Source organism: Ovis aries, chromosome 24 (genome assembly GCF_016772045.2).
Source record: "Ovis aries strain OAR_USU_Benz2616 breed Rambouillet chromosome 24, ARS-UI_Ramb_v3.0, whole genome shotgun sequence".
Lineage (NCBI taxonomy): Eukaryota > Metazoa > Chordata > Mammalia > Artiodactyla > Bovidae > Ovis > Ovis aries.
Window position 1 is genome coordinate 26,083,449 of NC_056077.1, and position 26,469 is coordinate 26,109,917.

The 26,469-nt window shown below is 50.8% G+C and overlaps 1 protein-coding gene across 1 annotated transcript in view; it reads right to left on the bottom strand.

The window, feature by feature from the left end:
• The window catches only part of GSG1L (GSG1 like), a 254,812-nt gene extending 231,578 nt beyond the window's left edge, over positions 1–23,234 (bottom strand). Inside the window, exon 1 of the mRNA XM_060406221.1 lies at positions 22,892–23,234. Coding sequence (XP_060262204.1) covers positions 22,892–23,234 — 343 coding nt within the window. The remainder of the gene's footprint in view (positions 1–22,891) is intronic.
• Positions 23,235–26,469: the final 3,235 nt, after the last annotated feature.

Genomic DNA, 26,469 nt, shown 5'->3' on the forward strand with positions numbered 1-26,469 from the left:
CTGGAGTACAGGGAAGGGGAAGCGAGAGGATCTCTCAGACTAGACCAAGGCACCTTCAGAGCTGCCCAAGCACAATTTAACCATAATCACTGGAGTAGAAAAGCATAAAGGATTTAGGGCCAGAATCCATGCTTCTGAGCATTCAGAGATACCAAAAGCTGGAGAACAAACTTTCTAAACTATTCTGGCATACGAAAGAAGGAACGGGATTTCTGGTTTTCTTTATGGCAGGTGAGAGGCTTTGAAGTCACCAGTCCACCCTGCGTGCTTGTGTGCTAAATCACTTCAGTTGTATCCAACTCTGTGTGACCCTACGGACTGTAGTCCACCAGGCTCCTCTGTCCATGAGTGTGTGAGTGAAAGTCACTCAGTCACATCCAACTCTGCGACCCCATGGACTATAGAGTCCATGGAATTCTCTAGGACAGAATACTGGAGTGGGTTGCCTATCCCTTCTCCAAAGGATCTTCCCAACCCAGGACTTGAACCAGGGTATCCTGCATTGCAGGCAGATTCTTTACCAACTGAGCTATGAGGGAAGCCCATGGGATTATCTAAACAAGAATACCGGACAGTGTTGCCATGCCTTTCTCCAGGGAATCTTCCCAACTCAAGGATCAAAGCCGTGTCTCTTATGTCCCCTGCATTGGCCAGTGGGTTCTTTACCTCTAGCGCCCCCTGGGAAGCCCCCAATCCATCCTAAGAACAAGTAAAAGAAAAAGCTAAACAAACTGAAAACTCAACAACTCTTTTTAGAGCTCCAATAGAAGTGAGGTCACAAGGCAAACGGCTGTCCCCAAAAGTGGTGGAGGCTCAGGCGGATTCAGAGAAACACAACATCCCAGAGCAGAAACCGCTGTGGGAACCAGTGCTGGGTGAAGGCATCCTGAATTGTAATTGATGAACTGCTGGAGGCTCAGTGTGGACAAGCCTGAGCAATGAACACTCCTGCGGGGGACTCCGTCATCCAGGGTCCTCACACTTCTGTGATTTTTACCTGCAGAAAGTCTACCACATCTTCACAGTGAATATCAGAGAAAAAACCCCTCATACTTCAGGAGGGAACAGGGGTAATGAACCATATGAAGTTCATCAGAGCATTCTGTTCTTCTCAACAAGATTCACCCTCAGGACAAACTAGTTAGCCAGAGTCCAACCTGTATATTAGCTGCTCAGTCTTTGCAACCCCATGGACTCTAACCTGCCAGGTTCCTCTGTCCATGGGATTTTCCAGGGAAGAATACTGGAGTGGGTTGCCATTTCCTCTTCCAGGACATCTTCCCAACCCAGGAACTGAACCCGGGTCTCCAGCATTTCAGGCAAATTCTTTACCATCTGAGCTACCAGGGAAGCAGAGTAGTCTAACCTGCTGGGGTGTTATCAGAGCCTCACTAACCTGGAGGAAGGGAAATACCCAATGCCAGCGATCCTATGCCACCTAATAGTACAGGGGACCAAGAAGCACATGGGAAACTCACAACCCAGGGGCACAGGCTCACCAAAAGGCTGAGACCTAAGTCGCTAGACCACAGGACACTTGCCCTGCCCCACACCTTACCATCACACTACTGAAGGCTATTGACAGAAGTTCCTTTTACCCAGCACACCACATCCAGCTATTAAGAAAAAAATTACCAAGTATGGCTAGCATGTGATCTGGGAATTGCACCCCTGGGCATGTATCCAGAGAAAACTCTACTTTGAAAAGATACATGCACCCCACTGTTTGTAGCAACACTATTTATAATAGCCAAGACAAGGAAGCAACCTAAGTGTCCATCAACACATGAATGGATAAATAAGATGTAATTAAAATATGTATAGAGGAATATTATTCAGCCATAAAAAGAATAAAATAATGTCATTTTCAGGAACATAGATGGACCTAGAGATTAACATATTAAGAAAATAAGCCAGATGAAGACAAATATCACATCATACCACTATATGTGGAATCTAAAACATGATACAAATGAACTTATTTACCGAACAGAAACAGACTCACAGACACAGAAAATTAACTTATGGTTACCAAGGGGGAAAGTAGGAGGAGGAATAAATTAGGAGTTTGGGATTGGCAGATATGCACTAATATATAAAACAGATAAACAACAAGGTGCCACTGTCTATAGCACAGGGGACTATAGTCAATATCTTAGAATAAGCCATAATGGCAAAGAATATGAGATATGATATATATACACATTTATGTTACATTTAATTTATTTGGGATATATACATACACCCCAAATTAACATCAGACAGATCCAGAAAGTTCAGAGAATGCCAAAAAGAACGTTTAGCCTATATGACAGAAAATAATAGCCATAGAGGTCAGGGGGCAGAAAACAGTCCCATACATAAGAGGTGGGTGTTTCTGAAGAAGCGCCCAGAAGAAACGGAACAGTAGAAATAGTTGAAAATACAATACAATCAAGGCTTCCTAAGCTGATAATGGCAGGTACTTGGCCAATTTAAAAAGAGATTTATTTATTCTGTGATGAAATTCTATTTTGAGGATGAATGGGGAAAATCATATAAGAATCAAGGAAAAACAGAACAAGTTGTCTACAAAAGAAAAATAGACTGACTTCAGGCATCTCTTCCTCCGTGAGAGATGCCAGAAAACATGGAATGATGCCCACAGGATACTAAGGGGAAAGGTTTAAACCTGTGTCTTCTATACCCAGCTATGGTGTCATTCATAGCCAAAGGTCACAGCGAGCCATTCTTAAACAAGAGCTAAGAAGCAGATTACGTGCACTGGGGATAAAGCACAGTCCTCCATGCCTACAAAGCTCTGATCTTGTCTCTGCTCCCTGCCCTACTTCACCCCACACCACTCTCCCTAGCTCACTACCCTCCAGCCACATCCAGCTTCTCTCCATTCCTCCCACTCGCCAAGCTCTGTCCCTCTGCAGAGGCTTTTCACTGTTGTTTCCTCTGCCTGCCCCAGGCTAGCTTCCTCTCATTGTTCAAACCCCACTTAAATGCCCCTCCTCAGAAGGAGATGGGTTTGCTGCTTCATGTATTGTTAATATATGCACATTCACACCTGAGCAGATGTATGTGTGAACACATACACACCACTAGAAGTTCCAGGAGGGCAGGAACTACCTCACTGGCCTCATCTCCACTGCATCTCAGCATCAAGCATGGGATCCAGCCCACAGCTGGTGGCCAGAACATACACCATCATATCTAGTGTTCAAAGTCAAAAGTCAACCAGGACATTTAACTAAAATGAGGTAGGGGTGGAAATTAACTAAAAGGACTTAGAATTAGTGAAACCAGTTATGCAAGAAATCAAGTTGCAATTATTATTATAAATATGAGTAGAAACCAAAATTCAAGAGCCACTAATCTCATCCTAGGACTTCTCCAGTAGGCCAGTGGGCTTCCACTGCAGGGAGTACAGGCTCCATCCCTGGTGAGGGAACTAAGATCCCTCATGCTGCATGAGGCAGCCAAACAACAGCAACAACAACAACTGGGTTCCCAGGTGGCAGTCATGGTAAAGAACTGCCTTCCAATGCAGGAGACGTAAGAGACACAGGTTTAACCCCTGGGTCAGGAAGAACACCTGGAGAAGGAAATGGCAACCCACTCCAGTATTCTTGCCTGGAGAATCCCATGGACAGAGGAGCCTGGAAGGTTACAGTCCATAGGGCTGCAAAGAGTCGGACACAACTGAAGTGACTTAGCACACAATCTCATCCCACCACAGAAGATGTACTACAAACAGCTCTTCATAATTATTAGAGAAATAGAAATCTAGGTTTTAAAAACAGAATTAACAGCAATGTGTATACTTTTCAAGTCATTAGCAAAGGAAATAGAAACAAAAGCAAAAAGGAAAAACAAAGAACATGCTTAAAGAGAAAGGAATAAAGAATTGAAACATTCTACAAAAAGACATGAAATCAGATGTACTGATTACAGAAATAAACGTCATTTGGTTAAGACCCCCAGGTGTCCCAAAAGACAGACTCTAACTACGCTGTTCTTACCAGATGTGCACCTAACAGAAAGACACAAAAAAGTTGGCTAGAAAGATATCAAGAGGACACAAACAAAAGAAAGCTGGGATACTGATATTAAAATGTGAAAAAACAGAAGCCAGAGCAAAAAGCATTTACCAGGGGAAAACAGTCATTTTATCTTGACAAAAGATAAAATCCACAATTCCACAATGAAAATATAACTGTCACAGATCTTTTTGTGATGAATAACAAAGAATCAAACTTTATAAAAACAAAAACTATTAGAAACACAAGTAAAAATGGGAAGAATTCTATTGAAGAGAAAGACTTTGACCTACTGCATCCAGTTTTTGACAGATCAAGAAAGCAAAGAGAAATAAACAACAAAATCATCATTGAAGTTCTAAATTTTATAAAGCTGCTTTACCTTACACACAGGGAAATTAAATAAAACATTCCTTTTGTCAAATAATTTTTCCCAAAAAAGTACACAGCAGAATTTCACAGGCCACCTCCTTCAACATTCTGTAAAGCTAAAAATTAATGACAAAAAAATTTAAGTGAATAAGGCAAAGCACCAGGAAATTTTTAATGCTCCACTAAATTATTCTTGAAGATAAACTCAATGAAAAGGACTTCCTTGTTGGTCCAGTGGTAAAGAATCCGCCTTCCAATGTAAGGAACATGAGTTCAATACCCCGTCAGGGAACTAAGAACCCCCAGCTGCAGGGCAGGCAACTAAGCCCACGCTCCCCAGCTAGAGCAGCCCGTGCGCCACAGCAAAGATCCAGTGCAGCCAAAATAAACAAGCAAATAATTCAATGAGGAAACAAAACTGAAATTCCAGAACTGCTGAAAACAAAATTATAATTTCAGAACTTTTAGAAAACCATTTTGAAAAAGGCACTACATTTCAAAGCTCACAAGATTTGAGCAAAGTGGTGCTGATAGGCAAACTCAGCACTAAACGCATTCTTGTTTTTAAAACTATGGAAACAAAATTTTCAACTCAAATACTTGAAAACGCTAATAAAACAACCCTCACAAAAGTAAGCCAAAAGAAATTAATGATGCATTAGGAAATTTAAACTGAATTTATAAATACAAGAGTATGGCTTCTTTCTTTATTTTTTTTTTTTAAAGAGGGTGGGGTACGATTAAACAGCCTAGCTGGTAAGACCTGGACCAAAAACAAGAGAAAAGTCAGGAACAAATTACCAGAGCCTTCAACTTGAGAATGTGACATCTCGGTACAGATCCCATGTAAAGATTTCAAGCCAGTCTGCTCTTTTCTGGAGGGTCTGAAAAGCAATTTTCACCAGGACCCATATCACCCTCAGCAGATTTCAGCAAGATAAATCAAGAGAAAGAGGGAAAATATATAGGACTAGGAGTGTAAAGAAGAAACTAATTAAACAGAGACTTTTCCTTTTAATCACAAGAAAATACTTTGCTAAACTTTATGCAAATAAGTCTGAATCTCTTGATGAATAAATTATTTTAGGAGACAACACAATTCTCTAAAAACTGACTCAAGAAGTAGAAAATGGATGAACTTATTCTGCCTAGAACACTGCCCCCGTACCCAGAACTCTGTGTGGCCACCTCATCCTGGTCATTCAGATCTCAGTCCAAATGTCACCCCTTGAAAGAAGTTTCCCCAACACCCAATCAAGAACCCCACCCTCCCCTGCTATCTCATGACTCTGCTTCATAGCACTTAGGTCTACAGTGATTGAAAATATATGAAATTATGGGCTTCCCTGGTGGCTCAGACAGTAAAGACTCTGCCTCCAATCCAGGAGATCTGGGTTCAATTCCTGGGTCAGGAAGATCCCCTGAAGAGAGGAATGGCTACCCACTCCAGTATTCTTGCCCAGAGTATTCCATGGACAGAGGAGCCAGGCGGGCTACTGTCCATGGAGTCACAAAGAGTCAGACATGACTCAGCTTTCTTTTCACTTACTTTTCATATAAAATTATTGATTTATGTCTGCTTAACTTATTTATTTTCTCTCTCCACTGGAATATGAGCTCCTCATGAGCAGGGACCTCATTCATCAAGTTCACCCAGTATTCCTGGTACAGAGGAGAGGACCCAGCACAGAGTAGGTGCTCAAAAAACATGTCTGAATGAATGAAGACCGAAGAAGACAAGAAGATAGCTTCCAAATAATCATTCCAAATGATCTCTTATTGCAAAGGAAGACAACTCTTTCAAGATGGAAATAACTACCCAGTAAGTGTCAGAACAACTGGGCCGGCAGTCGTATATGGGAAGATGACTGACCACAGGTCTCAAAATCCTACTCCAACACAATCAGAGGGAGAATGAAGAACCGGCTTGAGAAGCAAGCAACCTAAACATCCACTGACAGATGAACGGATAAAGAAGATGTGGTCCATATATACAATGGAATACTACTCAGCTGTAAAAAGGATGAACTCACGTCATTTGCAGCAACATGAATGGACCTAGAGATTACCAGACTAAATGAAGTGAGTCAGAGAGAGAAAGACAAAGACCATACAATGCCACTTATATGTGGAATCTCAAACAGGGCCCAAACGAGCTTATTTACAAACCAGACTCACAGGCATAGAAAACAAACTTAAGTTACCAAAGGGGAAAGTCGGGGAGGGATAAATTAGACGTTTGGAATTAACACATACACACACTGTTGTTGTCTAGTCACTAAGCCACGTCTGACTCTTTTGCAGCCCCAAGGAAAAGGGCAGCCCGCCAGGCTCCTCTGTCCATGGGATTCTCCAGGCAAGAACACTGGAGTGGGTTGCCATTTCCTTCTCCAGGGGATCTTCCTGACCCCGGGATGGAACTCATGTCTCCTGCATTGCAGGTGGATTCTCTATCACTGCACCACCAGGGAAGCCCCCAGATACACACTGCTAAGTCGCTTCAGTCGTGTCGGACTCTGTGCGACCCCATAGACTGCAGCCCACCAGGCTCCCCCATCCCTGGGATTCTCCAGGCAAGAACACTGGAGTGGGTTGCCATGTCCTTCTCCAATGCACGAAACTGAAAAGTGAAAGTGAAGTCACTCAGTCATGTCCGACTGCTAGTGACCCCATGGACTGCAGCCTTCCAGGCTCCTCCGTCCATGGGATTTGCTAAGCTAGAGTACTGGAGTGGGGTACCATTACTATATATAAAATAGATAACCAACAAGGAGGACCTACAATACAGCGCAGGAAACTATACTCAATGTTTTGTAACAACCTATAAGGGAAAAGAGTCTGCAAAGTATATGTGTGTGTGTGTGTGTGTGTGTGTGTGTAACTGTGCTTTGTACCTGAAACTGAAACTAACATGATATTGTATTCACAAATCAACTACACTTCAATTTAAAAACCTCCATTAAAGACAGTGAGTATCTGAATGTATAAGAGATTCAAAAATAAAGTAGATAAACAACAAGGACCTACTGTATAACACAGGGAAGTATATTCAATATCTTATAATAACCTATAATGGAAAAGAATATGTATACATAACTGAGTCATTTTGCTGTACACCAGAAACAAACACAACATTGTAAATCAATGATACTTCAATTTAAAAAAAAGACAGTCTAGAAAAGTCACAGAGACATGACTGGTTTATGCAGTTAAGAACACAGGTGGAAGCAGTGAGTGGCCTGGCACCTTACTACACATTAGATGTATTCCTCTACTCAAGCCACTCAGACCAGGGGGGCAGAGGGGAGGGGGAGAAATGGTTGGACTCTGGATGTATTTCTATTTTTGTTAATATTTATTTATTTACTTTTGGCTGAATCGGGTGTTAGTTGACACACGTGGAGTTTTCCTTGCAGCACGTGGGAATCCTTCTTGTGGCACACGGGCTTCATTGCCCCACAGCATGTAGGACTTTAGTTCCCCAACCAGGGATAGAACTCGCATCAGCATTGGAAGGTGGATTCTTAGCCACTGGACCACCAGAGAAGTCCCTGGATGTATTTTGAAAAGGAGCCGATAGGATTTGCTGATGGATTGAACGCTGATATATGTGTGAGAGACAGACAGAGAGCAGGGAGAAGGGTTTAAACAGACCTTCAAGGTTTCACCTGGGAAAGATGGTGCTGTCCTTTATTGCTTGTTGAGATGGAGCTGAGGGGGCAGGTGACGATGAGGTATCCAATCACGCTTGTCACCAGTCTTCCCAAGCTCCGCTGTCTAGGCACCTGGTAGGAGCGCCATGCTCTAGCCTCCAGGAGATTAGCTAATGCCATGTGACTTACTTTGGCCAATGAAATGCAAGCCAAATGGCATAAGCTACTTCTGGGCAGAAACTCGCCCCTCTTTCCTGCTTCTTCAGTCTCGGAACCCAGAGACAGGGCTTCTCTTACCTGAGTCCAGGATGGGGACACATGGAACATAGCCCCTGGGGGTGTCTGAACCTTCTCAGACTTGTAGATGGTCAGGGCAGAGTGACCAGCCTCCCCCGGTCAGTGATGGCAGCAGAACAGACAGTGGGTTGGGGACTTGTTCATTGGAGATGCAGGACAGACCTCTGAGTAGAGGTCTCAACTGAGGGGAGTCACTGAGACTTGTGCCCAACCCCCAACCCTGACTGTGTCTGGGGAGGGTCTTCCTCCCTCTGCTCCTCACCCAGGACCACCCAGATTTCTCCTGAGGCTAGGCAAGGCAAGTGTTAGTTGCTCAGTCGTGTCCGACTCTTTGCAACCCCATGTGCTGCAGCCCACCAGGCTCCTCTGTCCATGGGATTCTCCAGGCAAGAATACTGGAGAAGGGTACCATTTCCTCCTCCAGGAGATCTTCCCAACCCAGGGATCAAACCCACATCTCCTGCATTGCAGGTGTACTCCACCATCTGAGCCACCAGAACCAGCAGGGGACAAAGCCGGCAGCTGAGAGCGTGGGACAAGGATGGCAGGGAGAGACAGTTCTTCTGGAGCTCGACCCTCGGACAGAGCAAGCAGGATGGAGAGAGGCCCAGAGAGAAGGAGGGACAGAGAGACAAGGACAGAGGCAGGGGAGGCTCCACCAGTGTGTCCCAGTGGCCACCAGGACACAGATCCAGTCGACTCACTGAGAAGCTGCCTCCTACACACTGAGTTTACTTGGGCTGCGAATGACTAATAAAAAGACCATAGTTTTCCAAACATGAAAGATTCATGTCAGTGTATGGCAAAACCAATACAGTATTGTAAAGTAAAATAAAGTAAAAATAAAAATTTTTAAAAAACCATAGTTTTGCTAAGATGTGTTTATTACTCTCCTCATATATGAGTCACCACCATCCTTATTATTATTGACCTGTGGCAGTTTGGAGAGGGGCTGGAGAGCCTCGATGGGCAGAAGCCCCCCAGTAGCACAACACCAAGCCCACCCACTCCCCCCAGCAGGGGAGGGATGGAGGGAGGAGGAGGGGGAGTCTGTGGAAGGAGAGGGTCTGGTCTGGCTGCCGCACCTTCCCCTCCTGCCCGAGGCACCCAGGGCTGAGGCCCCACGAGCCCACCCCTGGCAGTGCCACCTTCTCCCACCATGGACTCAGCCCTCCTGGAAGAGAGCAGCAAGAAGGGGGCCATATGTGAGCCTTCCCGCCTCCCCCGGGCTATTTCAGGCTCCCCTTACTTGCCTCTCCTCCCAGCTCCTCAGGCCTGCCTGTGTGTGTGTGTGTGCCTGTGTGTGTGTGCGTGCGTGCATGCGTGCGTGTGTGTGTCCCTCTCCCTCTCGGTGTCTCCCTTTCAGTTACTCTGTTTCCCTCCTAATTGCTGCCTCTGCTTCTCTCTGTGTCTCTCCATCTATGTGTGTGTGTCCCTGGTTTGTAACTGCACATCCCTCTGTCTGTCTCCACGTCTCTACCTTGCTCCCCTCTCCTGCCCTCGTCCCCTCTATATGTGTCTTTCTCTCTCTCTGTCTCTGTCACTCTCTTTCATTACCTCCCTTCCTGGCTCCTCTGTCTGATCGCAGCCTTGCCCTGGGTCCCTCTCATATTCAGAGTGTGTCTGCCGTCTCTGACCACCTCCCTGGGAGGCTGGGATGCAGGACAAGGCCCCTCCCCACCACTGCCCCTCCCCCAGGCTCCAGATCTGCTTCCGGAAGCTGGAATATGGAACATGGAACATGGACATCCCCTGGCTGATGTCCACCAGCAGCAAGGGGGCAGCCCCTGGGAGAGGACCCTGCAGCCCACTATCCAGAAGCGATGAGGAGGCAGCCTCTGCATGGGCAGTTTGGGGCCGGGCCACCCTTCACACCTCGCTGAGTCACCACCCACCTGGAATCCAGTGACAGAGGTCAGCGCTGCCATCTTCAATTTTTGTCAGCAATTCTGGCCTCCCATTGGAATAGATTTAAACCACAAGGACTCATTAGAAAAGACCCTGATGCTGGGAAAGATTGAAGGTGGGAGGAGACGAGGACGACATAGGATGAGATAGTTGGCATCACCAACTCAATGGACATGAGTTTGAGTAGGCTCCAGGAGTTGGTGATAGACAGGAAGCCTGGAGTGCTGCAGTCCATGGGGTCACAAAGAGTCAGACAAGACTGAGCAACTGAACTGAACTGACTCACAGGAAGGAGCCAAACCAGGAGCTCGGGATAATCACTCCACTTGCCAGGTGGGGAAACTGAGACCCACATTTCCTCTGAAAACTCAGGAGAGGAAAACTTCCCACTCACTCTGCTCTAAACTACTGTCCCCAACAGTGGCCCCATCCCATGTGGGACCACATCTTCCTTCCTTGGGATCCTGCACATCTGCCCAGGCCTCCACTCTGAGGATGCTCAGGGTCTCCCCTTGCTCCTATCGTGACCTGGGGAATCCTGGAGCCCTGGGCTTCACCACCCTGGAACAGTCCTGGGGGGCTGTGGGGCGCTCCCCACCAGCCAATAGGGCCTCTGCACTTGGGCTGATCCTGCCTGTCACTTTCTACCCCCTTTAAAGACACACACACACGCGCGCGTACTGACCCTCCTGGCAGCCCTCAATTTTGCTTTCTGCATTTCCAAGGTAACATGTACATCCCATGGAAAGACCCTCATCCTGCAACATTGAGACCCTGGGTATCAGCTCTCCATCCAAAGGGATTCTGCCACTTCCTAAGGACCACGGCGTTCTGGCCGAGGGACACCATGGTCAGAAGTTGAACGCAGTCTCTGGTCTGCTCTGAGCTGCTCACTTTAGGATGAGAGGTACAAATGATAAATGTGCTTGGAAATTTGAAACAAATCATTTCAGTGAGTGGTACGTGCTGTGAGGAGATTGTGGGAGAAGACAGCATCGAGGGCTGGGGGTTGGGGAGGGTCTTCGGACGTGACAGCTTCATATTTAAAGGAAGGGAATCCGGATGAGGGACCAGTGAGAGCAAACACGCAGATACGCTGGATGTGGCAGGAAGTGCAGAGAGCATGGTGCAGAACCGGAAGTGGAAGACCGTACCGGAAGCTGAGAGAGCAGGAGGCGGAGGTGGGCTGGCAGGGAGGGGGCTGGCAGGGAGGGGCCTGGCCGGAGCCTGCTGCCCCCTTGTCAGATGCAGAATGAGAGGCCTGGATAGGAACACTGGGGCCCACACCTGCTGTGCTTCAGAAATCCCTGGGGAGCTGGTTAGACGTGTGGATCCCTGGGACTTCCCTGGTGGAGCAGTGGCTAAGAATCCATCTGCCGATGCAGGGGACATGGGTTCAATCCCTGGCCCAGGAAGATCCTACATGCTGAGGAGCAACTAAGCCTGTGTGCCACAACTACTGAGCCCAAGCTCTGGAACCCGTGCTCTGCAATAAGGGAAGCCACTGAAATGAGAAGCCCATGCACCGCAAGGAAGAGTGGCCTCTGCTCGGTGCAACCAGAGAAAAACCCTAGAGCAGCAATGAAGACCCAGTGCAGCCAATTAATTAATTAATTTAAAAAGAAATTCAGATCCCTGGGCCTTACCCCCCACCTATCCAGCAGAAGGTCCAAGGGCGAGGCCCTAGGGAATCTGTCTTTTAGCAAGTTCAGGTTAGACAGCATCACCGACTCAATAGACATGAATCTGAGCAAACTCTGGGAGATAGTGGCGGACAGAGGAGCCTGGCAGGCTACAGTCCATGGGGTCGCAAAGAGTCAGACAACACTTAGCCACTGAACACCACCACCAACAACTAGATGGCCCTGGGCACAGCCAGGTTTGGGAAACACCAGATGGATCAGAGGTCCTCAACTTGGGGTGGTCTCCAGTGTGGGTCTCTGGAAACCACAAGCCAAATTGTGTGTTTAGGGGGACCCGGTTCTCTGGATGGAGGCTCCAGGTTTCCATCTCAGCATCACAGAGCCCAGAGGGCCACATGATCAAGAACCTCTGACTCGGGCACAGCTGCAGTGCCTTGGCTAAAAGGAATTGGGCCAGGGATGGAGGGCGCAGCCACAGACTCCTTCAGTTCCTAGATGTACCTTTGCTGTGTAAGTAGGGGGCATCTGTTGTCCTTATCTGCCCAGCATCTGTTTCTGGGTGGTGGTTGTTCAGTGACTCGGTCATGTTCAATTCTTTTGTGACCCCATAGACTGTGGCCTGCCAGGTTCCTCTGTCCAAGGGATTTCCCAGGCAAGAATACTGGAGTGGGTTGCCATTACCTTCTTCAGGGGATCTTCCTGACCCAGGGATCAAACCCGAGTCTCCTGTGTTGGCAGGTGGGTTCTTTACTTTTGAGCCACCTGGGAAGTCCCTCTTACTTGGACAAGTCCCAACTTTGAAGAACCACCTACAATACAGTGATTGTTTTAACTTTTTTATTGTGGAAAATTTCAAACATATACAAAAGTGAAAGGAGTAGTGTAATAAATCCCCATGAATCTATCGACTACCATCAAGAATTATCAGCACCTGGCCAATGTCATCTCATCTATATCATTCTCTTGTCCCCCTTCCCTTTTTTTAAAACAGAAGGTCCTTGTTGGTTACTTATTTTAAACAGAGCAAGGTGTATATGTCAATCCAATGATTGTTTTAATGGCCCCAATTCTTCATTCTCTCCGGTATCCATAGAGGGCTTCCCTGGTGGCTCAGACGGTAAAGAATCCACCTCCCAATGCAGGAGACTCAGGATCGATCTCTGGGTCAGGAAGATTCCCTCAAAGAAGGAAATGGCAACCCACTCCAATATTCTTACCTGGAAAATCCCACGGACAGAGAAGCCTGGAGGGCTACAATCCATAGGGTCACAAAGAGTCAGACACGACTTAACAACTAAATAATAGCAACAACCTATATCCATGCCCTTGGCCATTATAACTCTGTGGTGCCCGCAACAGTGACTCCAGGCTCAGCTGCGTGATTTGCTTTGACCAATGAGATGTCAGCAAAGCAAACAGCCAGTGACCAGCATACCTGTGAGCCACCTAATATTTAGGCCCAAACTAATGTGGACCCACAGACAGTCAAGCTGAGCTTACAGCTGTCTGCCCCTGAGGTTCTGCTGTTACACAGCATCACTGTGGCAAGTGCTGACTGGCACAGCCCTCTTCCACTCTCAGGCCTCATGGTGGAGAGGAACCTGTCCTCATCTCCTGTGGTCAATCAATACCATCTACCCCTCTGGCCATGCCCATCAGTTCAAGGACACGGAGACACAGTCCCAAGCTGATCCAGTGAGAACCGGCTCTGGGACTTTTGTTTGGAACCTTGGAGAGGATGATCTCTTTTGCCCCTGAAATTACTGAAGGGACAGAGGTTAAGTCCAAAGTTTTGGGGGATGTCCACAGGGGAAGAGTGGACTTGAGAATGAAGCTAATCCAGAGGAAGGCAGAGCCAAGGGCAGGAAAGAGAAATTCCCAATTACACTGTGATCCAGCCTCGCCACAACCTGGACTTTTCTTAGGAGACTTTCTATCAAGAACGACCATAAATTCCTGTTTGTTTGTTTTTTTTTCTTAAGCCCATTTCAGGTAATTTTGTCTCCCATGTGGTGAGTCCTGGAGTCCTGCCTAATGGGTCACCTCCTTTAGGGATGTCCATCCAAGCCCCCAGCCATCCCCCTGGCTTGAAGCTCTGCTTGCTCTCCTCTCTTCACAGGACGGGCTTGTGTAGATCCTACACCCCCCACTCCTGGACAGAGCAAACGGGATCAGCCATCAAGGCTGCCACGCCGTCCAATCAGATTCTTTCTCAAGACTGAACCGATAGCCATGGAAACAAGGAGCTGGGACTCCAATCACATGAGCAGCAGAGCTCTGGCCTAGAAGTTGCAAACTGGTGGGACAGAGTCTTGCTCGCCCCTCATAAGTGTTAGGCCCAGTCCTGCAGAGCACACTTCTTATTAACTGAATTCATTGCCAAATTTCAACCATTACTTGGAGGGCTGATAACATGGACAACTTTTGGTCCCACGGGGTCCCCCTTTCTCCAATAATAATGGGCACTGGAGCTGAACAGTAGCTGCCCCTTTAGGGGGGCAGCCATTCCCAGTTCCCCACTGGCCCCTCCATTCCCCAAACTCTCTTTGGTTTCCAGTCTGGCCTCAGTAGGATTTTAGTCAGTGACTCTGGACCTGCAGGAAGATTATTAGCTCTGGCCTCCAGGAGCGCAGATAGTCCTGGCTCTGACTTCCAAGGCCTTTGCCTGGATTTTGCAGGCAGCAGCATCCTCCTTAAAAAAAAAAAAAGAAAAAGAAAAGAAAAAGAAAGAAAGAAACCCTATCCTTAAGTGGGTTTGAGTCTGCTCCTGTCAGTTCGGACCACTGATGGCCCCACAGGAAACACAGAGGCCTGAGGTCACAATATCCCCACAAGGTTCCAAGTCTGGCCCCAGGATTTAAACAGAATGACTGCATGAACCCCCTTAGCCCCTTACAGTACCCCCACTGAATACCTCTTCTCAGAAGCAGAACAGGGAAGGGAAGAGGGAAGAAAGGACATCTGACAAGTCCAAGGCAACAGCAGGCACAGAACCGGGGGCCTCCTGCTGCACACAAGAGTCCTGAGAAGGTCCTAGAACCCCACATGCATTCCGCACATATTCACCGAATCCTCACTCAAAGCCAGTATTATGTAAAACGCACCAAGTCTTGCCCCCATGAAGACAGCAACCGAGCAAGGGAGAGACATAATAAAGATAAATGAAAACAGAAATAGAGTCACAGAGGTAGAAGACAAACATGATTATCAAGGGGGGAAGGGGGAGAGAGAAATTTAGAGGTTGGGATGGACATACGCATGTGTGCGTGCTAAGTCGCTTCAGTCGTGTCCAACTCTGTGTGACCCCATGGACTGTAGCCCGCCAGGCTCCTCTGTCCATGGGATTCTCCGGGCAAGAATACTGGAGTGGGTTGCCATTTCCTTCTCCAGGGGATCTTCCCAATCCAGGGATTGAACTCCTGTCTCTTATCTCTTACATCTCCTGCAGTGGCAGGCAGGTTCTTTACCACTAGCGCCACCTGGGAAGCCCTGGATGGACATATACACACTACCATATATAAAGTAGGTAACTAACAAGGACCTACTGTATAGCACGGGCAAGCCTTCTCGATACTCTGTAATGGCCTATATGGGAAGAGAGTCTTAAAAAGAGGGGAGATATGTACATGTGTAACTGATTCCCTTTGCCATACGCCTGAAACTAACACAACAGTGTAAATCAACTGTACTCCAATGAAATTTTTTGAAAGAAAGGAAGGACAGAGATAAATGAGTGATAGGTAGTGGGTAAGACAATAATTAGAGTGATGGGGGAATAAATGGGGGAGGTGTTTGGAGGTCGTGAGGTCACTGATATAGACCACATGGTCTGGGAAGGTGGTCTGGGACCATGTCCACTGAGAAGAGGACATCTGAGCAGAGCCCTGCCTAAGAAGGGAGGGACCCTGGCAGGTACCTGGAAAAGAGTTCCCACATTAAAGGAGCAGCAAGTGCCAAGGCCCTGAGGCAGGAGGGCCTTGGCCTGTTGGAGGACCAGCAAGGAGGCTGGTGTGGCCAGGGCAGAGCAAATTTGGGGAGAGATGGTCAGAGGCACAAGGGGCAAATTTCAAAGGGCCCACAGGGCTTGGAGGATGCCTGGCTGTAACCAAGTGAGACAGGATGCACGGGAGGGCCCTGCGCAGAGGAGGGACTCGGATTTAACAGGATTCCTCTGGCTGCCGGATGCAGAACAGACAGAGGGTGGGGACCAAGGGCAGGAGCCCAGGGAGGGGTGACTGCCCTAGTCTAGGGGAGAGATGCCAGGGCAGAGCTGGTCAGGACATGGTCAGGTAGGGGCTGGAGTCTAAATGAAGAGCAGGCAGGATTTGCCCATGGATGAGACATGGGATGTGAGAACATGAGGCACCAAGGAGGACCCCAAGGATTGGGGCCTGGGTGGATGGGGGAGAGCGGATGGTGGGGGGTGGGGGGGATGGTGGACCACAGGAAGAGGCAACTGCCACCCCCACAGGAACCTGGGCCCAGTGCTGATGGACCTGCCAAGTTTTTGAGAAAAGCCATCAATCTGGTTGTTTCTGTGAAGTGTCTCAATTTTCAAACACTGGCAACTTATTCAAAGATGCTGAAAACACTGCAGGGCCAAGAAAACAGATGGACAGGGTCTTCCCTGGTGGTCCAGCAGTTAAGGCTCCGCACTTCTACTGAAAGGGGCGAGAGTTCGATCCCTGGTTGGGGATCTAAGATCCAGCATGCCACGCAACCAAAAATACATAAATAAACCAAATATACCTATTTTTTTAAAAAATGGACAGTTTGAAGGTGACCCAAGGGCCACACGTCCACAGCCTCTAACCCAAGGTCAGATGACCACAAGTTCCATTAGTGAGTGATCGCTGTATACAAGCCAAGCATCTGTGTTATCCACCTGAACTCCAAGGACACAATCGTGAGGCAGATATCATCATCCTCTTGTCCCAGCCAAGGAAACTGAGGCCCAGAGAGGGCAAGCCCCTGCCAGAGGTCACACAGCATATGAGTGGTGGCTTAGGGGCTGGAGCCTGGACAGTGCAACCACAAGGCCTGTGGTCACAGGGTGCTCTGCCGCCTCCATCATGCAGACAAAAAACAAAATGAAACATTCGTTTTACACACAAGGAGAGACAAGGCCAGAGAGTGTGTGACTTGTTTAAAGTCCCTCTGCAAGCTGGCACTGGAGGCTGGACTCGAACCCAGGACTCAGGACCACTGGCACAGTGCTCTTCCCAACAAGGCCTCTGGGAGGCGCCGGGGGAGCCTTTATTAACTGGGGTGGGGGAGATGGGGCACAGCATGGCACAGCAGACAAGGGCCAGGCTCTGGTGCCTCCTGCATATCTCAGCTCTGCCACCTGGAAAGGTGTGGCCTTGAACCAATCACTTTCCCTCTCTGTGCCTCAGTTTCCTCACTGGGCATAACCATGGTACCTACTTCACAGGGTTCTTATGGGAACCAAAGGAAGTAACACATGGGGGGCCCAAGCCACCCCCTTCAAAGTCCAGCTCTTCACCCATCAGCTGCTCCTGGCCTGTGTAATACTACACTGATGTATTCCCAAGCACTGGAAGCTCCAGGCTGGGGACATCACAGGCCTCCTTATACTTGTGAAAATAGAGCAGCATAATGTAAGGGGCAGACAGAAGGGCTGAGGTTTCTGCAGAAATGAAGGGGAAGCAAGAAGGCATAGCGTAACAGGGGGCTTCTCCTCCCCAGCAAGGGTCCCACCCCATGCTCACTGGTGAGCATAATGAGGGGCAGGTGGAGCAGAAACCTCAGCAGAAGGGGAGGGGTCCCCGGCCAGCCCCCTGATTCACTGCAGCATAAGAAGACACTTGGAGCCTGGCGGAGAACTGCACCCAGAAAACAACAGTTATAACAACCGAAATCCATCCCACAAAAGGTGATGGAACCCCACTACATGCCAGCACTGGGGACCAGTGTGGAGGACCCAGATAAACCCAAGCCCCACCTGCACAGAGCCCATGGACCACACATGAAACAAACAAGGAAGACTAAGCAAAGGTCGATGGTGGCGAGCGGCTAGAAATCAACAGGAAAAGTGTGGGGAGATCAATGCTGAATCAGGTGTGGGAGAGAGCTGATTTCAAGAAGCTTTGGGAAACAGGAGTTTCCCTGGTGCTCCAGTGGCTAAATCCATGCTCCCAAAGCAGAGCACCCAGGCTTGATTCCTGGTCAGGGAACTAGATCCCACATGCATGTGTGCTTAGTAACTCAGTTGTGTCTGACTCTTTGCAACCCCACGGACTATAGCCTGCCAGGCTCCTCTGTCCACAGGATTCTCCAGGCAAGAATACTGGAGTGGGCTGCCATGCCCTCCTCCAGGGGATCTTCCCGGCCCAGGGATCGAACCCGTGTCTCTTATGTCTCCTGCGTTGGCAGGCAGGCTGTTTACCACTAGCGCCACCTGGCAAGCCCAGGTCCCACATGCCACAAATGAAAGATCCAACATGCTGCAACAGTGCAGCCAAATAAATAAATTTTTTTTTTTAATTGCTGAAACAGTCTTTGTGGCCATCTGCTGGAAGAGCCTTCCAGGCAGAAGGGAGGACCAGTGCAAAGGCCCTGAGGCTGCGTTTGTCTGGTGTTGGGGGCCAGTGCAGCAGAAGTCAGGGACCAGTGTGGGAAGGAGAGGACCCAGAGAGCTGGGGGAGGCTGAGGGCCACCCTCATGCGGGGCCTCAAGCTTCGGGGACCATGTGGCTTTGTCTCTAAGTGAGAAGGGGACTGTCAGAGGGGCCTGTGCAAAGGAGGGACAGGATCCGATGATTACTCAGTTGCAGAGTGGACAGGGACGGGCAGGGATGGGGGCAATCATAGAACAGGTACAGAAGTCCACAGGAGAGACACACAATACGGCTCAGACAAGGGGCAGCACAGAAGTGACCAGGCATCCCACACCCAACAGGTGCCCAGAACATCCCTTCACTATTTCACTGAATCCTTACTCCTTGAGCAGCTGCTAGTTGCTCTGATCCCCATAAACCCCATTCTACAGGTCAGTAAACTGAGGCCCTTGCCCAAACCACAGGGCTATAAAGAGGCATCGTGAGGCATCCATCCTTCTTGGACCTTGTCCACCCATGACAGTGGACAGAATGGGTCTAGAGTCAGGACACCAACCATCCTGCTTCTCCTTCCCCTGACTCAGCTCTCCCTTCTCACCGGCCACCCCAGTCCCACTTCCCTCCAGACACCCTCACAAGCCCCACTAGACCTGGCCACCCCATCAATCCTCCGGAGTCACCCTTCTCCTGAGGCTCAAACACACACTCCCCGAGCCGAAGTCAAACATTACCTGCGCTCCCGTCAGCGCAGCCTCCTTCCTGCCACCCCCTCCCGCCCACCGCCAGACCTTCCCTCATCACTCTTCCAGGCCTTTCTCTGCCGCCCCTCCCACCCCAAGGGCCGTGTCTGCACCCATCCGCGCCTTCAGAGCATCTCAGCCAGAAGATAAATCCAATTTGCGTGAAGGGGTTGGGGTAATTCTGTGTCGAGGCCATGCTTCCGTGTCTGCCTGTTGAAGGAGGCTGATGCTCCTTCTTAGAGGAAAGAGAAAAGCGTCCTTTGTGCCGGGTCTGGGGAGATTGTGTCTGTTCAGGACAGGCTGCAGTTTTCTTTGTGAACCCTGTAGATTTTTTTTTTAGTGTGGGAAAAGGGGCTTATTAGATTTCCCTGTGGCTGCCCAGAGTGGGGAGAGGTTTTTACCCTGAGCACAGAAAGAAATTACCGAACAGGCGTTTGAGAGGAAGGAACATTTAACAGCTGCCTCTCATGGAGAGGTTAGGATTTCGTGGTTGGTGTTTTCACTGGAGTGAACATAAAATCCAGAGGAAGGAAGAAAACCTTTGCTGTAGTTTCATGGTGGGAGGGAAGGAAGTTGGTTGGCCATGTTCTGTGTGGAGAGTAGGATTTTGTTCCTGGGGGGTGGGCGGGAGGGGTGTGTTAGGGTGTTTTTTTCCCCCTCTCTAAGTAGAAAGAAATTTTAAAATGGTCGCAGAACCCAGAAGGAAGGTTGTCATAGCAACAAAAGTTTGAGGCCAGGTACCTCGTGACACCCTTTCAGTACCACAGTGGTGGAGGGGTAGAATCTGGGCACCATAGGATCTGCTGGGAAAATCATCCAAGTTTGGCTCAGACTTCCCAAATTTCTCACCAACAGTGACAGGCTGATAACTATTTTCCAAGCTCCCAGGGAGGAAAATTGTGATTTTCTGGGAGGGGTGATCGCTAACCAACAGTGATTAAGAGGAAAGAGAAAAACTGTGGGTTTGTTTTATTTACCGAACAAACTATAACCATTCACGTTTTTACTAAGAAAGGACTGCCGGTGAGGGTCTTATGCTGAGCCCTCTCTGAAACTGCCCCTTTCTCCGACCCCCAACTGCACGGTTCTCTTTGATCACTTCATCTGGATTCCTTTCTGCCCCAGGAAGACAACTCAGGCCCCCTCATCAGGTGTGAGGCCAGACAAGAACCTCTCTTAACTTCAAACTCCTCATCTGAAAAATGGGCACCATAGAAGTGCCTGCCGCGCAAGGGTGTTCAACAAGATTTCGCAGGTGAGACGTTTTCACAGTGCCTGGTACACATCAAGGGCTCAATAATTGTGAGCTAGTATTGTTTTCAATTTTTTTAATTAACATTCCTTAAAGCTTGAAGAATTTAAACATCCTGTGTGGGGCTATGCATATACATACTGCTGATTCACTTTGTTGTACAGCAGAAACTAACACACTGTAAAGCAACTATACTCCAATCAAAAAATCCGTAACATCTTGTGTCAAGCCCTGAACGAGCCGCACGGATGAGCTACAGGGAAATAACAGCAACAGTTCGGGGCGTGACCTTCAGGAAGAGGCCTGGAGGGACCTCCAACAATTGAGAGGCTAAGCTGGCCAGTGAAGACCCTGGCACTTCATGGAGCAGAGACGGGACCACGCCACCGCCAGGCACAGTGTTGGATCTGAGTGTGTACACAAAGGAAGGAGCAGGTGGTCTGAGAGTTTCCATGAGGAGAAACGTGGTGAGAGGCAGAGGTGAAGCGTGGGGAGGGACTTCTACCCCCAAAAGGGTGCAGATCCTTTCCAGGATAAGGCATTCCAGGGCCTCTGTGGGAGAGGACTAGGATGAGTGGAAAGCAGGGAATTTTAGCCAAGATGTCTTTTAAGGTTAATTTATTATTATTATTATTACATCCCAGAGTAAAATACTCATGTCCTGAGTGCACGCCAGAAGTAAGTCTGATGGGGTGAAACTGGTCAGGGCATGACCCTATTCAGATGGTCTTTGGCAAGCAGCCAGTATCAAGCAAGTGGTGCCATAAAAGTTCAGTGGGCCACCCCCAGAGGCGAGACAGAGCAGGCAGCACCCCAGGAAACCTCCAGTCCATGGTCCTGAGGCCTCATGCAACATTTATCCTGCAAATAGGTACTGAAGACCTTCTATGCACTAGACAATACCCAGAGACTGGGCATGGCAATGAACAAGATGGCTAGGGTCCTGCCCTCATAGAGTGCCAGCCTATGGGGACCGGGGACAAGAAGCGGGTGGCCGAAGGCATGCCCCCAGAAAACTTCAGATTGTGCCACGTGTGATGGGGGAGATAAAAGTGGCAATGAGCTATCAATACAAAGATGGGAAGACTCTGCCTCCAGAGGGGGACAGGGAGGTCTTCTCTGCAGGGGACCCTGCCAGGAAGTCCCCCTGGAGCAGAGGAGGAGCCAGCCAGGGAAGACATGGGAAAGGGCATTCCCTGCAGGGACTGCAGCCTCCCCGGGTTTATTTCACACCTTCCCTCGGTCCTTTCAACCAGTCAGGCCAAAGCCTAACTCAGGGCAAACTGGAGGTTTGTGGCCCACTCGTGTCTCCGTGTGACTGCACACATAGCCCACGTTGACATCTGAGAGCTAAGCGACAGATGGAGAGTTTTAACCTTGGGGAGAGAGGTCAATTCACTCAAGAGGGTCCCCTCACCTGAACTTGGAGCAACATCCTCTCCAGCGTCCGGGAGGTTCCGGGTGGTGTGGATCAGCGTCCCCAGCATGGGGCCCCGGGGACCTGCCCTGGCCTCGCTGCCTGCCTCGGGGACCCTTATTCCCCTCGGGGACCCTTATTCCAGCCCTGGCCGCCTCCTGCGGGTACAGGCAAGGGTGCGAGGCCGCGCGCGCAGTTGGATCTGTCTTCTGAAAAGTCACCCCCTTCCCCCACAAACCTCGCCCCCCCCCCGCCCCCCGCCTCAATTTTGATCGGATCCTCCCGGGGCTGTCCAGCTTTCCCGCCTGCCTTCTCTGCCTCCCGCCTCATCTTCTCCCCGGGCGGGGGGCCTGACGCGAAGCGTTCCTTGCCCCTTGCAGGGAACCAACCTGACTGCCCCCACTGCTCACTCCCCAAACCCGGGCTGGGAGCCGATGAGCGCGGGTTGGAAATGGGGTGCGGGGAAGAATGACCCCCTGGGCTCCGGGCTCTGTGGATCTGCGGTGGGAGGGGGCAGCTGATAGCAACAGTCCCTGCAGCAACACCCCCACCACCCCGGGAGGGACGGGGGCAGCCAGAGCCCCGCGAAGGAAAAGCGGGGAAGGGGCGAGCGTGAAGATGAGTTCTGGCGCGGAAAGGAACGCGCGCCCCGCCGACCGGCAGCCGGGGCGGGTGGCCGGGAGACGCGCCTCCCCAAGGCGCGGCGACGTCCCCCGCCCCCCACTAAAGGCGCCTGGCGCTCGGAAGGGGCAGGAGCTCCTCTTGAACCTTGAAACGGTGGAGAGTCCCGAAAGCACAGCATCTTACAGACACCACCACCACACCATCCGGCAACCTGCCCGCCGCGCTCCCCGCGCCCGAACGCTGGGCCGGCCGCGCCTGCGGAGCGCGGGGCACGGCGTCCTAGCGGCGGCGCGGGGCCCCCAGCCCCGGCGCGAGGAGGGAGCGCGCAGCCCTGGGGGAGCCGGGAGCCGAGCCCCGGGGCGCCGCCGCTCACTCACCGAGCCCGCCGAGCTCCTCCTCGCACGAGTACCAGATGCCGGTGTGGAAATTCCTGAAGAGGAAGCGGTCGTCTCCCGTCTCCCAGCTGTAGAGCGCGCCGCCAGGGGGGCCGTTCCCGGCGGCGGGGGCGGCGGGGACGGCGGGGGCGGCGGTGCCGTTGGCCGTGGCGTTGGCGCCCGAGTTGGGGCAGTTGGCGCTCCCGCCCTGGCCGCAGCCCGGCTTGGGCACCCGCTGCGTGCCCTGGCACCAGTGCGTGGTGAGGAAGGCGGTGGTGGCGAAGAGCAGCGCCAGCAGGTTCAGGGCCACGGCCAGGAGCGCTCGGCCGCGGCGGCTCGTCTTCATGCCGCCCGCGCCGCCGGGACCGCGCCGCCGGGGAGCTCCGCGCGCGAAGTTGGCAGCCGGCGCCCCGCGTCAGCGGCCGCTGCCCGCCGCGCCCCGGGGCTCGGGCGCCTGCGATGGGCGGCGGCGGACGCGGCGCGGGCCCATGACCCGCCCCCCTACCCCGGGGGTGGGGGCGCGGCGCGCGGGGGCCGCGCGGGGAAACGCGCGGGGCGGGCGGCGGAGCGGCTCCGGCGCGCCCGGAGCCCGGAGCGCGAGTGCACCTCGGCGAGGAGCCGCGGGCGCCTGGCAGCGGCCACGGCGCAGGGACGCGCGCCCCTCCGTGGGGAGACACCTGCAGGCGGCCGGAGACGCTGTTCTGGCTCCCGCCCTCACGGGGAGAGGGGGCGCCCCTCGCCGGGCGCGGGCGGAGGGGGGCCCGGCAGAGAAGAGGCGGCGTGGAGACACCGGCACCCGAGTGAAGGGTCTGAAAAGCAAGAGTGCCAGAGAGGCGCTCTCGGAGAAAGAGGGAGGTGAAGCCACAAAACCAGCCGGGAGGGGTCATCTCGCGCAGGAACCGAAGAAGTCCCGCCCTCTAGAGAGAAGAGCAAGCCTGCTGGGGTCCCCACGAAGAACAGGGGCCCGCAGCACCCTCGCCCCAAGAGGGAACCCCAGGAAGGATCCCCAAAGAGTTTGAGCTGCAGAGTTTTGGGTTTCACACACCAAGGAAGCTGCTGGACCCACTGGGACGGATGCTTCATTACTGATTCTGGAGTTACAGGACCTATCAGGAGGGGTACCTCACCAGGCACTAGTCTGAAGGGCTTATGCTTCCCCTGGGGGGTCTCTCTCCCATGGAGATTTGGGTTGTATGAACCAATAGGACAGGCTCGCCCAGCAGAATGAAGCCTCCCTATCAAGGCATGGAACTGCCAGGAATGAACCACACAAGGTGCCCAGGTGTTAGATACAGAAATGGAGCTCCCCCTCGCAGGCCATCCCCACCCAGCCCAGATCCTTAGCAGTATGACCCAAGGAGATACCATGCCAGACAGGAACCTGTTGCAGTTATCAGACAGGGGTGTCTCCACAGAGGCTGCCAACCCAGAATCTTCAAGTTTGGGGATGGACAGAAAGGTCAAGAATACTGACTTTGGAGGTCAGGCAACCCTGGGGCTTGACCGCCTGTGGGCTCTGAACCAGTTACCAAACCTCTCTACTTCCCTATCTATTTTACAAAGGGGGGGAGGAGGAACAGGGAGGAATACTGGGCTGTTGTGATGAGATTGTGCCTGCATAAAGCACTTGGCATATAGTAGGTGCTCAGTAAATGCTGCCCAGTATTATTAACGTGCTTCCCAGGTGGCGCTAGTGGTAAAGAACTCGCCTGCCAATGAAGACATAGGTTCAGTCCCTAGGTGGGGAAGATGCCCTGGAGGAGGGCATGGCAACCCACTCCAGTATTCTTGCCTGGAAAATCCCCGTGGACAGAGAAACCTGGTGGGCTACAGTCCTTGGGGTCACAAAGAGTTGGACATGACTGAGGCAACTTAGCACACATTATTATTAACATCTGAACCAAGATCATCAGATCAAATTTGCACAGACCTTCTCAGGATCTCTTGTGCAAGGTGGGATGGCTGACTGTGAGCACTCCTGCACCTCTGCTCTCAGATAACCACATTCCCAGAACCCTGGCCACACTGTACAGCACACGGTGCCCAGACGCCCGGGATGTGCAGCAATGAGGTGCATGCTGCTTGCAAGAGCTCATTTGAATTCCTCCCAAGCTGAGAACGGCTCTCACAAGCCCCAGCTCGTGGAGTGGCAGGACTTGCAGAATTCAAGGTTAACGGATTATGAATTGCCTCACTCTGGTGAGTGAGCCCCTGCTCCCTGGAAGCTGCTGCTACTCTGCCTGGGGGTAGGTGAGAGTAATTGTGGGCGACGTTCCTGGCAGGAACCCTGTATGAAGGATGGCCAAGGGTCCCCAGACTTGTTTATTAGATCCCTTTTCTGGCCTTAGGCAAGGCGTTCCCAACTATTTTGAGAAGGAGGACTTCCATTCAATAATGGTGGCATTGAGAATATTGGTCGACAGAGAAAATAAATCATGGCCAAGCAGCTAAAAGGAATTCAGTAGCGCTTTTAAATGGCTGTACAATATTCATCAGAGGAGCATCTGTACACATTTGAAAATCAATTCCTTGGATGTTGGCTTGAGACAGTGGCACGTGCATATGTGCAGGACTCAGGGACCTAGAGCCTGGGAACCCTGTCGCGGCTGTCCAAAGCGAGGAGAGCCCAGGGGACATATGTCTCCGAGACCACACTCTCTTAAGACACACCTAGAGAAAGCACAGAGGGGTCTGATATTTCCGTCTAAGATATTCTTCCATTATCCTTGGATACAGCACCAAGGAGAAAAAAGCATGATGGCATTAATGAGTACATTGGAGAGTCAGCAGGCGTCATGAGCTTGGGAGAACAACAAGGCAGGGAGGTGCAGAGGCGAGGGTAGCAGGTTGTGGCTTTAAATCAGGGCTGCAAGGAGATCTCAAGGGAAGGTGACATGGGAGCAAAAGTTTGAAGGAAGGTGGGAGCTGGCTGTGGAGACATCCCAGGAAAAGAGGTTCCAGGAAGAAGGAGCAGCCAGTGCAAAGGCCCTGGGGTAGGCAATAACTGAGAGAGCAGTATGGTCAGAGCTGAGGGGGCAGGGGAAGAGTAGAGAGGAAACGGCGGGGGGTGGGCAGGTCATGGTACGTGGAATCTGTTACAAGGACTCCAGCATTTACCCTGAGTTGGGAGGGAGCCTGGGGAGGTTCTGAGCAGAGGAGAGATGTCTGCTCAGAGTATAACAGGACCACTCAGGATGCTGGATTAAGAAGGAAGAATTCCCTGGTGCCCTAGTGGTTACAACTCTGTGCACCCAACACAGAGTGGAGCAAGGGTTCGATCCTTGGTTGAGGAACTAAGATCCTGAAATGCCCTGCCATGTGACCAAAAATAAATAAATAAATTACAGAAAAAAAAAGAGGTCAAGAAAGGAGCAGCTGGGGGCTAGTGAGTGAAAACGGGCAAGTAAGGCCAGTGGCCCAGACCATGCAGTGACGATAGGGCTCTGCATCTATTTCAATTTTAGAAGCAGATCCTGGGACTTCCCTGGTGGTCCAGTGGTTAAGACTTCACCTTCCAGGGCAGAGGGTGTGGGTTCAGTCCTTGTAGCCAAATCCCACATGCCTTGTAGCCAAAATAAAAA